This window comes from Barbus barbus (genome assembly GCF_936440315.1).
Source record: "Barbus barbus genome assembly, chromosome: 5".
Taxonomy (NCBI): Eukaryota; Metazoa; Chordata; class Actinopteri; order Cypriniformes; family Cyprinidae; genus Barbus; species Barbus barbus.
In genome coordinates, this window is record NC_136733.1 from 1456376 (window position 1) to 1469952 (window position 13577).

A 13577-nucleotide genomic window follows, 5' to 3' on the forward strand; every position below is an offset into this window, starting at 1 on the left:
TTCCATTTTAAAGTTTAATTTTTTGTTTTGGGCATTTGTCATTTATATATTTCCAATTAGTAATGTTTATGCTTCAACTTTAATTTATTTCAGTTAGTTTCCAAGGCAACATTACTTTTTTCATCTAATATTTATTTCAGCTTTATTTTTATTCTTCTTATTTTAATAGTTTTAGTTAAGCAATAATAACCCTGATAAACCTGAAATGTTTAAATACAGCTGTGTTTTCTGATGGAAAAGAATGGAAAGATATTTTGTTTTATTAAAAAAATAAAAGATAATTACTAGCTGCCCAGACCTTGATTTGTCCATTTTATTTTGTTGTTCAGTCTATATTAATTAATTTTTTTGTATATTAATGAAGAAAAAAACAAGGTTTTATTTTAATATTGAGATATTGTTCTAAATATTTTTTAAAAATCTGATTACTTATTGTTTTTTGTTTTTAGTTTAGTTCTTATTTAACTTTAATTTTAAAGTACTAGTAATTCAGTTTTTTTCTCATTTTTATTAAATACATGTCTCTCTCTCTCTCTCTATATATATATATATATATATATATATATATATACAAATACATCTATATAGTTTTCATAAATTTTTATTTCAGCTTTAGTTATTTTAGTGCATAAAGTTAAAATTAAAAGGAGAAATGTTGTTTTGGCAACTAGCTGAAATATTTTTTTCTCTCCACGTTTTTATTTCTATTAAAGTTTATTTCAATTGACAGTTTTTTTAATAGTTTTAGTTATAACCTTAGTGCAGTTGACCTCAATACTACCAACATGAGTCAAACCCTTACAATTCCCGTTCTGATTTCATGAAGTCTTTAAAAGTCTTTCAGTGTTTTGAAAGCGAATGCATCATGCAAATGTCCCTGTCATTGTAGTCTGGTGTACTGAAATGGGATTGTGGAATGGAGAAAGATAAGACCCCCGTGGGACGGACTGAGGCGAGAGTTAAAGGTGCAGATCTGCAGAATGACTCCAGAATATCAAACGCCTGAGAAACGCAGAGATCAGCAAAGAAACGGCACATGCGTTTATTACTCGCACCTCCATCTGAAAATGCACTGTGAAGCACAAAAACGCCTCTCAAAGTGGTACAAAAGCAATGTTCAGCAGACACTTCTTCATGAAAAAATATGGGAATGCCATCATTCCACAGTAAAATACAAAAGCACTATAAAACACAGTATAACAGAAACTCTTCAGTCCTAGGGAGACGCTCAAGTCTTTATTTGATGGTTTTGCTGATGTTGCTGTATCCGGCTCCCACACACGTCATCAGGACCTTCTCTCCTCCTTTCTGTTCATCTTCTCCAGGTTTCTGTTGCTCGATCTTGAACATCATCTGAAAGAAGTCTCGGATGTGTCTCAGGAACTCGATGCTGCATGGAAAACAGTGAGAGTTAGATGATGGTTTCAACAAGAACAAAACACCATCGTTACCCTAGTACATGACCAAAAACATGGTATTAGCATGGTACGTGTTTAAGAGTGTGGTAGTCGTAGGGTTCTCTCTGATACTTTATCGCAGAGAGTTTCCTAAACAAGGGGTTTGAGAGTTGATTTAAAGCTAATAACCAAATAAATCAGTAAATATAAAGTAGTAAATAATATAACAGAAATAATTAGAAAATAAAAATGTAAATAAATTATTAAATATAATAATAAAAAATAATGAAATATAAAAAATATAAAATAAATTGAGGTAATTTGAAACAATTTAAAAAAAGTGAAAGTATTTTGTGTACCTGCATGTCATGTGGCCATTAACCTACATTAGAGAACCGTTAAGGTTGTTAAATTATAGAAATATTAAATATTTTAGGACCAAAGACAAACGTTTTGGAATCCCTGATTTATTGTTAGTTTAGATCTAAAGAAAACAGCATGAATTAAAACCACATTAAAAACAACAATATCATGTAAAATTCTAATAAAAATACCAAAAAAGGGGGTTTAATATAGTTAACTAAAATAAAAAAAGATTTTTGTTATTTGAAATAAAATAAATGTTAACCGAAGTTAGTTAGTTGCCAAGGAAACATCTCATTTTTCATTTAGTTAAACTTGATGTACTAAAATAAAATAACTAAAGCTGAAAAAAAACTAAAAAGACAAAAAAAAGCCCAAAACACTAAAATGACCAAAACTGAAAAATAAATAAAATATAAAAATAAAAACTAATTCAAACCATTAATAAATACAAAATTCTGAAGACTGTTTTAGACATGTTTCAGCATCAATCCCCTGCTCACATATGAAGCTGGAGTCCCTGGAGGTGAGGCACGTGTTGGCACCGTCAATCTTCAGTTATCATAGTACTGTACTTGACATGCACACAGCACCGGTACCATGATAACTGAAAATGGACAATTCATGACGGCAGAGAGAAAACTGCTGGATCCGGACACAAACGGAAAGCAGAACACAACACATGGAATATTATCACTGGGAAAAAACAGTTCTGGATGCAATAATTATATACACATTAAAAAAAAAAAATGCAAGAGCATCAGTGTCAAATGGCACCAAGCTAACAGGAAAAGTAAAGATAGCAGTCTTTCTGCATCACATGGAAAAGCTGCAAGCAGTTTGAAATGACATTTGATACATAAATTGCAAAAAGTATACTTGAATATTTGATACTGATGTCAGATCCCTGAAAAACACTTCTTTGGCTCTTACTCCTCTGGTTGTGTGTGTATGTGAGTGCTCACGTGTAGGGAGAGAGGGGTCCTAGCAGCGTTTTAGACACATCCTGCTGGCCTAACGTCATGTACAAGAGAGCCAAACTCTGATTGGTCGAATCCACACAGCCGCCCTGGAAGAGAGAAAAAAAAGAAAGGCCACAATCAATGGGGTCATCGGGGTTATTATTGCAATTAAATAGAACTAAAACAACAACAACAACAACAAAAATCTTGAAACAAAATGAAAAACGGAAAATTATTTGATTTTAGCTAGCTGCCAAGGAAATCATTTTCATTTTGTTCAGCTTGATAAACTTAAAAAAATAAAAATAAACATTTTATAAAAAAAATTATGTATTAAAATAACAAAAACTAAAATAAAAGTTATAAAAAAAACCTTGATATACTAAAATAAAAAAAATTCAATATAAATTAATACTATAATTTTTTAAACTATGGACAAAAAAAACTAAGACAAAAACACAAAACTACAATTTGAATGAAAAGTGACAATATAAAAGCTAATTCAAGATCAATAAAGCTAAAATAACAGTGGGTGGAGGTTAGGCTGGTTAGCAGGTCTCCCATTGACAGTCGTTCACAAGCAGTCGTGCAATGACCGAGTTTAGTGAACATGAAGCTCACGCACCGCTAACTATCTGAACACACGCTCATCCTCATGTAGCTTTAACTGGACAGACGGCAGTAATCAGCGGGAGAATGTGTGGGATATTCAGGAAACACAGATCTGCATCTCAGTCTGAAACTGAAGAGCTCCTCTGCGTCTGATGAAGCACTACATTAAACTACTCTAAACACTGATCCTGTAAACCACAGGTCTTTTAGTTCATGAATATGATCAAATAATAACCACAGCACTTTTATACATAGCCCTACACAGTACTGAATAATTAGCATATTCATATACATTACGGCATTAAAATGATTCTACATATGAAAAAAAAATATCCAAACAAAAACATGATAATATCTTTATCATTCATTTCAGGAGCACAAAACAGAAAGGTCTGAGCCATCGACATTCATGAACAAACTCAGAACATCAACCTGGACACGAAATTAACTGAAATACATAACTGTACGTCCTCATTTAAAGAGACAGTGACGCGATTAGAAATATTACATTTGCATTAAGAATGAAAAACTACAAAGATATTAAACCAGTCAATCCTCACCAAGAACTGAGACTCCAATAAGAGACATTCACGTCCTGATAAAGGGATTGATTTGATCTAATGCTGTACTTTTTGTATCATGAATCATGATGAGAAACACTTGGAAACTTTCCCATAATGCCTGTTGGAAAAGTCCCAAACATTTCGCTCTGTGAGCGTTAACGAAGGTGAGATTCAGAGACCTCAGCGCTCTCCACGTGATGCTCCGGTCATATTCACCGTCTGCTGCTGCACAGATGCTCAAATGCAATTATGAAGCCGCACACTGAACGTCTTTGTCAAACCTGCATAACAACCGGCCGCATGTTTACAAGACATGAGATCTCCAGAAACAGAATCAGACATGCGTGTTTCAGAGGAAAAATTATATTTAACGCTTCATCAGCAGCAGAGCCAAAAGAAAGCAAAATAGAACAAAATACATCTAACAAACAAAAACACTAAGACATTTAAAATTAATAATAAAAAAAAAATTTACTGACTTTTTTTCTTCTTTACGTAGCAGTTAAAGTAAAACATTCCCTAAGAAATATGCTGCATTAACAAAATTAAGCCTAATTTAGGGTCATTAGGAATATAAAATAACTAAAACTGAAACAAAAATAAATAAAAACTACAGACATATTAAAAAAAACTGAAGATATAAAAGTAAAATTCAAAACATTAAATGAATGAAACTATTGAGTATGCATTTTATTTGTAATGAATATCATACTGTCTGATCTAAATGTTTTAGCTCAGCATAAATTAGGCTAAATACTATTTTACCATGGTATTAAAGAAATGTAATGTATAAATAATATTAAAATGACAAAATACATAATACTTTATTTTTGCATTGAGACTTTTACTGGGTAAAATGCATTTCATTTTCGTGAAAATAATGTGAATAATAAAGTTAGACTATTTTTTCATGCAAAATATTATTTTGATTTTGCAGTGAAATATGCCAGTTCTTGATGAGACTCATGTTTGTGTCGCTGACAGCAGTCGATACTCTCATATCCACTGACACAAACAAGGACACGAGCGTGTCAGTGACCGCACAGCTCTGCCAAAACACACGCAATACAAACAAGAGTATGCGTCATTCAGAAAACTGATGCAAATAACCGGACTCATTCGCAAAAACACAAAAACAACATCTGGGAGTGCTGGACGATCAACGACTGGCTGCTGAAAACAACAACAATCATAACAGAACTCATGTAGTCTGATCCTCAGCTATTCATTTTGACAAGTGAAGATAATAAAAAAAGTGCAAAATGATGATACTGTGTTATTAACATGTTTGGGTATCAAGAAAAGGTTTTATTTTGGACAAAAACGCTCCCATAATTCCTGCACCACCAACACAAACTCAGAGCAATTACTGAATGATTGTTCATACGACGACATGCTAAAAACCACCATTTCTTTTTGTAACAAAAAGTTGTTGTGAAGTGTGTTGTTCCTGCACCAACAAAAAATTGTGAAAATAATGACTGTATTCAAACAGGTTTTTAACACTGCACCTGTCTGCTATTGGTTGAATAACAAGTAACCCCACCCCCAACATCAAAACAATAGCTGATATGTTCTGGCAGCCCACTCAAAAAACCCTGACTGCTAGCATTCCTATATATTCTAATGAATAAATAAATTATAGAATGAAAAAAATGCTTTAATTAATACCTACAAGTATGAATCACCTGCCATTCATTTAAGTATTTCATGATGTGTAGAAATCAAAGAAATAAACATAATAAAATACATTTTTAAAAATGACTTTAATTAAAAATAGAAATAAATAATGCAATAAAAATCGTAAAAAATAAAAAGAACTTGCATGTATTAATAACTAGAAGTACTAATAACTTGCTACTTAGTTATGCATTTCATGTGCAAAATCGAAGAAATAAAATTAAATCACAAAAAAAACTATATATAAAAAAATAGAAAGGACTTGCTTGTATTAATAGGTAGAAGTACTAATAACAAACTACTTAGTTATGCATTTCATGTGCAATACCAAAGAAATAAGCCTAAAACAAGCCTAGCAGTGACATAAACAAGGGTTTCTTAATGAATATAATATATTAAAATAATTTTTCCTTAATATTAGCACAATATTGAATGTTTTAAAAATGTATTCACTGAAATGCATTAAAACAGGCTGAACATGCCGACAGTAATTAAACATCTTTTTCCATTTAAAAACAAAAATATATATTTTTGAATTCGTAAAGAGAGAGCATAAACTCACATCATGTTTTCCAGTCCATCCAACAGCAGCACAATCAGAACTAGTCTGCATTCAGGAGCTGTTTACTACAGAGACCGACCACCAGCTACTGATTAACCTCAACACAAACACACTCAAACACACACACAATCACACACACACACACAAATGCATGCGTGCACGCAGTGGCTGTTGTGTACGATCAACCAGCACCTTCAAATATTAACAGTCCTAAAAAGACGCCCTATAACACCCCTGCCACCCAGCATTCAGTATGAAAAACAGAGAATCAGCCCATTTTAACTCACGTTTGTGTTCCCCGTGTGCGCACTATGAAGGGAGCGTATGCTGAGTGTTTATCTGGTGTCAGTACAGTGAGTTACAGTGGATTACGGTTAGACGGCTGTAATCCCCTTTAGCAGAGCGGATCTAATCGCTGCGGCCCACCGGCTCTCAATCACAAACACACACTTTCTCCTCCAACAGCCTCACACCTCTCATACTGAGATGTAACAGACAAGCACCTATTTCCCAGCATGCCTCTGCATCAGGAGGACAGTGTAAACAAGCCAAACCACGCTTTTATTAAAGGGATAGTTCACCAAAAATTAAAATTGTGTCATTATTTACTCAGCCTCAAGTAGTTCCAAACCTGTATGAATGCAGAGCAGTTCTGGGGCACCATTGACTTCCATAGTATTTTTTATTTCCTACTATGGTAATATGTTATGCATATTTGGCCAATAAATGTTGATTGATTGATTGAAAACAGCTATAATACAATATATTTTTTTGAGAATCTAAAAATGCCTGTAGTTTCGTGTGAGGGGCAGGTTTTGGTGTAAGGGACAGAAAATACAGATTGTACAATATGAAAACAATCACACCTATGGAGAGTACGCACAAATTATGGAAACCAAATGCGTGTGTGTTTGGTCTGCTCACCCTGTAGATCTCCTCCAGCAGTAGTTTGGCACAGTTTCTGCCCAAGTCCTCCGGCAGCACCGGATCTCCCTGACCCTGCGGTGTGGACACGACCTCAGCGCCCAGAAACGTGCCGTTCACCGTCTCAGCCACCAGCGTCAGACCGAACCCTGGAGACCTGCACACAACACACAGAGCATTAGTCACGTCACCATAACCTCTTACTCACTGCTTACCAGCGTCTGAGCCATTACTGGGGTGTTTTCTAGGTCATTGAAGTTGCTTCACAACTAAACCCCACTCTACTGCCAATGTTCAATAAAACAAATCCCTTAATTATTGACAATCAGTTCAGCTCATCAGCTCAGACCGACTGCAGAAACTCACTTCCCAGAGCTGGCTCCCTTCATGTGGTCGGTGTAGATGTAAATATCTGGGATGAATTTGTTCAGGATGCTCCTGGCCGAGTCCACGATCCTGTTGGCCATCTGAGGAGAAACTCGCACCGAGAACCTGACGCACGCCGGTCAAAGATCAACACTAAACACCAGTGATGAGACACATCAACGAAAAAAACTTGAAGGCTAGATTTCACAATTTCACTGGTTGATATTTAACTTCAAAAAGTGTTCATCAAGAACTGGGGCTGTATTCACAAAACACCTTCAGGCAAATAGTAGCTCCAAACATGCCGATTTAGAAGAAACTCCTAAAGAAATAATAGGCATAATTTTACGACTCCTAAATGTTTGCTCTAATAGTATTTCACAAAGTGTTTTAGTGCTAAAGCCTATGGAAGCCTGGTTCTGCCTCTAAATACAAAATAAAACAAGTGCAACTTTGTCACACAATTCTAACTTTTTTTCTCTCAGAATTATAAGATTTAACTTGCAATTGCATAAAAAAAGTCAACTGTTAGATACAAAGTCGCAATTACCTTTATTGTTTTAGCCTACATTTTAAACTCTTGATTTGAATATGACAACATTTTTATTTTATACTCTTTATTTGAATATGGCAACTTGATACTCCTCCTACAATATTTCTCTGATTAAATGACAGAGACACCTCCCCTATCAGCCAATCGTAGTTAGTAAGCCATAGTAACGAGCTCTTCCCTGCCCTTTCTCTTAGCTTAAGATTCCTCTCCTTTGTGGGGAGGTTTGAAGGAGGAGGTTTTAGGAGAACTCTTAGTGGTAAGATGAAATGTTTTGTGAATACGGCCCCTGATGTAGAGATTTGTGAAAGTTCAACTGTACTGGATGCAACTAATATTGTGGTACTGTGTCAAACCGGTTTAATTATCAATGGAAGGATACGCTGTTCCTCGGATCCTCTTGATTTTTCCGGGTTCTGTGAGCTGAACGGGTTTCACGGAGCGGCGAACCGGACAGGTGAAGAGCACCTCACCTCCTCCTGCAGGAGCCATGCCTCGCTTCAGCACCTACAGACAAGATCATCAACACACCGCTACAGCACAACCCAACCGCATCCATGCACGTGGCAGATCCTTTTATCCAAAGCAACTTGAACTGCATTGCTTCATCAGTTCATGCATTCACTGGGAAACTAAACCAAATTAATTTGTTTCAAAAAGGTTTTTGTTTGACACACTCCTGACAGACCTTTATTTCCAGACCGTCTCCATCAATCCCAAACTTCTTCATCAAAGGAATAGCAGTGACCTTCAGAAGATCCACCTGGAGAACAGAGAACATTAGCATTTTATACGGATAATCAGACACCAAAGCAGAAGAAAACGATTACTATAGTATTACCACACACACACTCAACAAACCAGCACTGGACTGCGATGAGAACTATAACAAAATGTTGGAAAATCTGGCAAATTGTTTTAAAAGCAGTTATATGAATAAAAATTAAATTTATTAAAAAAATAATCGTGTCTAGAAATGATTCAAATAAATCCAAAATATAAAAAATGTAATATATAAAAATAATTCAATAATTTGTTTTATTATTTTATCATCATGGAATGTATGAAGGTACTACAAATGGAGTGAAATGTATAGAAATAAATTCAACTCAAGGGCAATTTTTTAATAACATGTACGCTATACAGTATGTTTATGTACCTACATAATCTTTATGCCATGATCAGTTTTTAGATGTATATATTTCACCTTGCTCTTACATTTCTTTTGCACAAAACTACTTTATAGTGTTTCTTATGTAAGAACAGAATGCTGTGAAGCAAGTTATCAGAAGAGCAAAAACCCAGACAAAAGACCCAGGCTGATATTAACATGACTTATTAACTTATCAAGACCTACATAGCAACATAGCTCATATTCATATCAATAACCCCTCTCAATCACAAAAATAAAAGCTCACTGGATCTGTGATAAGTGACATGCTGCTTTTTGTTTAAAGGGATAGTTCACCCAAAAGTAGAAATTTAATTTTACACACTCTTCTGCAATTTCAAACCTGCATGAGTTTCTTTATTCAGCTGAACACAAAAGACAATATTATGAAGAATGCTGGCAATCAGTCGACGGTAGCCACTGGCTTCCATGGTATGGAAAAAAAAATACTATGGAAATCAATGGCTACCGTCGACATTCTTCAAAACATCTTCTTTTGTCCTCAACAGAATAAAGAAACGCAGGTGAGTAAATGATAACAGAATTCATTTTTGGGTGAACTATCCCTTTAAAATGGCAAATTAACACTAAAGGTGAGAGGTCAAATATCAGTGCAGTAACTCACCGATGGGTCTGTGGGGTCGTTGGTGACGCCCTTCAGCACGGCTCTGAGCGGCGTCTTCATGAACGGAGCCAGCATGAGCAGAGCCTCCAGATAATAACCCACAGAGCGCTGGACATTACACTCGTGCTCCACCGAGCCACCGTACAGCAAACCCGGCTGATAGAACAACACCGTTCCTGCATCCACACACACACACACACACCATCAGAGAACAACCAACACACCTGTCCATCATCCATCCATCCATCAGTGTTCACCAGAACTCACCCGTCTGGTTGATCTCGATTCTGGTGCCGTTGGTCACTTTGTCGAGGAGCCTGATGAAGCTCGCTTCAAAATCTGACCAACACAAACACATCTGAATTTAGCTTTCAATGAAAGGATAAAACAGTATCTTCATTAACAGAGCAAGAACAGACACATGTTTAAACACTTAAAAACAAGATTTCAAACTAAACAAAGCAATCTGATGAGAAGAGCCACATTTAAGCCACTCTCAGAAGTTGCTTAAATGCCTGAAACTAGTTTTGTAGTCAAACATAAATTTGATTATGTATTTATTACAAGACTAACATTTCATACAATGCTTTAAGTGAAGTCAAGTGGATCAATAACTAAATTTGTGAATTTTAAGTATCCAAAAAGAGACAAAAATTCTGAGAATTAAAAAAAAGTTTAATTATTAAATCTAGTAAAAACAAAAATATATTCTAATATAGTAGCAAGATCTTATTTTATTTAGAAAAGAAACTAAAAGGCAAACAAATAAGTCTAGATAAATACAGCTTAAAATGACAATCAATCAAACAAAGTAAATAAAAACGACATGCAGTAGTATTTTATTTAGAAAATCAATTAAATAGGCAAAAAAAAGCCTAGAATAAATAGAATACAAAATGACAAAAAAAAACTAAACAAATAAATACAATAAATGAATAACAAATAAATGATTAAATGAATTGGACATGCAAGTAATAAACCTTTTTAAAGCTATAGAAACGAAAAATCTGTAATCTGAATCAGAATTGTCATGTGCTGTAGATAAACGACTCTGTGATGATAATATATTTCATAAATGCATGTAGAGATGTTTTGATGATGATGATGAAGAGCTGTGTTACTGCGTCACATGTCATGAGAGATACTGTGATCTAAACGCACCTCGCAGGCCGGGATTGTCATCTTTAGATCTGATGTTTCGTATTTTCACTCGTTTTCCGCTCAGTGTGGACAACACGAGTCTCTGTCTGAAGCAGCTGCAGCCCTCGAACTCCATGATGTGCGGAGACACACGTGTTTCTACAGCGAGCAGAGACAGCGCGACGAGAGCCCGCGAGGGACAAACCAGCAAACGCGAAGGCCAAAAGCTGACAGGATGCAAGATACATCTGATGACCACTAGAGAGAGTCAAAATTCAACTTCCTCTGCTTGGACACAATACAATAGAGATGAACTGTAGAAAAGGCATTTTAAATCATTTTAATATATCATTTATTTTTATTTTTATCATGCTAAATAAACTTTATAATCAAATAAAAATATAAATACATATTAAAATGAAAAAATTAAATAGAAGCACAATTAAAAGCAGAACAATATAAAAACAAATCTAATAAATATTTGCACATTTATTAAAAAATATTTACATATAAATATATATTTCTATTTATATGTTTTCAATTTAATATTTAGTGATTTAATATCGGTGTCATGAATATTGATACTAGATTATTTATTTATGTATTTATTCAAAGTCTGCTTTATTGTCAATTCTGCCACATGTACAGCACATACATACAGAGAATTGAAATTGCGTAACTCTCAGACCCTTGGTGCATACAGTTAACATTAAATTCTGACAGTAGACGTAAAAATACATATAAATACAGTTTAAATATATGTACATACAACTATACAGATATACACATGAGGACATTGTAGATAAAGTAGCATAAGGCACATGGCAGATTACCAGTTAAATAAACAAAACTGTGCATATATATATATATATATGATGAGTGTAGTGCAAAAAGAGCTTATCAGTCTGTTAAAGTGATAAGAGCTCAGAGAACAGTCTTTAATCAGACTGTCAGAAGAGGTAGTTTGCAGTCAATGCTGGATGAGTGATCAGTCCAATGCAATGCAATGCGGAGGGCTCTGCGGATGAGATGGTGCTGTAGATGTCCTGGAGGGAGGGGAGAGAGACACCAACGATCTTCTCAGCTGCTCTCACTATGTATTGAAGTGACTTGCGGCAGGATGCGTTGCAGGCGCCATACCACACAGTGATGCAGCTAGTCAGGATGCACTCTGTAGAAGGTGCACATGATGGGGGCCGGGGCTCTGGCTCTTCTTGGCCAGTGCTACAGTGTTGTTAGTCCAGGAGAGGTCTTCTGTGATGTGCACACCCAGGAACTTGATGCTGCTCACTCTCTCCACAGTCGCACCGTTGATGGTCAGAGGAGCATGCTGAGTGTCAACAACAATCTCCTTCGTCTTCTCCACATTCAGAGAGAGATTGTTGTCACTGCACCACCCGGCCAGGCGGCTCACCTCGCTCCTGTAGTTTGTCTCATCTCTGTTGCTAATGAGACCCACCACAGTCGTGTCATCCGCAAACTTAATGAAAAGGTTAGAGTTGTGTGACGGTGTGCAGTCGTGGGTCAGCAGAGTGAAGAGGAGGGGGCTCAGTACACATCCTTGGGGGGCCCCTGTGTGATGTGTTAGTGCCGACCCGTACTGCTTGAGGTCTCCCGGTCAGGAAGTCCAACAGCCAGTTGCACAGAGAGGTGTTGAGCCCCAGCTGGACCAGTTTGTCGGCCTCATGTGCGGGCATTGGCCAATGAAAGCTGCCATGGATTCCAGACCTTCAGCCGTCAGTCTGAAGGTCTGGCTACGCAAACTACTTTTGGTCTAGCTCTGTGTTGAAAAGCTCTTTTGACTTCACTGGGTGGCAGCAAACAAAAGAAAGAATGGTCTTTCTATCACTTTCTTTTTAAAAGTTATTGAGATTTTTCCGAAGGGAGGCAATGTCGTTTCTGAGGTGTTCTCCATAAGCCCCAACTCTATAATGTTTAAAAAATAAATATTACTTCAAAAGTAATTTTCTTCTATATGCTATACATGAAAAGAGTACGTCCAATCGTCTAACTTGACCCCATATTTGATTTGAAATAGACTGGCTAGTTGATCATTTGTCTTTCTTTGTCACACATGAGCAGAAACCCACAGGACGATTATTAAACTGGCACTACTTTTTCTTAACAAACTTGCCTTGATGTCAGCACGGCATAAGAGTCAGAACAAAGTACTATAAATCTTGGTTTTACACCCACTGGAGTGCTACCATCACAGCAATTAATTCTGCTGCATATGTGGTCAGTTATCCTTTTCTTAATGCTGTTTTGACATTTAGGGATATATACTGGAATCTTCTTCAATCGAAACTGAAATTACAAAATTTGTTGTCTTTGGATCATTTTAAAACAGTTATTTGGCAAATGGAAGATGACTCAATGATATGTAACTGTTTTAAGTGTTTTTAGTCTGCGAGCATCTTCCGGAGCGGACAGCAGCAAATACCAATAAAGGTACATTTTCTTTCTTTCTCTAAAATCACTGACTGTTATACAGTACATTTTTACAGTACAGTACAAATTTTTTTTGTTTATATATTAACAAATATATTTAATCATCTTGTAAATGACACTCTCATAATTATCTATGTAATTAACGGGTTTATCTTTATGAGTTGAAGCAGGGAAGGGCAAACTTGGTACTGGAGGGACTGTCCTGCAGTTC

General features: G+C 35.8%; 1 protein-coding gene across 2 annotated transcripts; it reads right to left on the bottom strand.

The window, feature by feature from the left end:
- Nucleotides 1-1018: 1018 nt before the first annotated feature.
- Nucleotides 1019-11103, bottom strand: LOC306870384 (RNA 3'-terminal phosphate cyclase-like protein). 2 transcript variants are annotated; one of them, XR_013784252.1, is made up of 9 exons: nt 10937-11093; nt 10043-10114; nt 9776-9951; nt 8668-8742; nt 8362-8486; nt 7430-7555; nt 6140-7220; nt 2726-2829; nt 1019-1390 (listed from the first exon to the last, which is right to left on the bottom strand). XR_013784252.1 is itself a non-coding variant. In XM_079417621.1 (9 exons), exons 1-9 carry the CDS (start codon nt 11049-11051, stop codon nt 1237-1239), a joined length of 1104 nt encoding a protein of 367 aa, XP_079273747.1. In that variant the 5' UTR covers nt 11052-11103; the 3' UTR covers nt 1019-1236. The 2 variants fall into 2 exon arrangements, 1 of the variants encoding a protein (XP_079273747.1); XM_079417621.1 differs by having other exon boundaries at nt 7064-7220; nt 10937-11103.
- Between the last annotated feature and the right edge of the window lie 2474 nt (nt 11104-13577).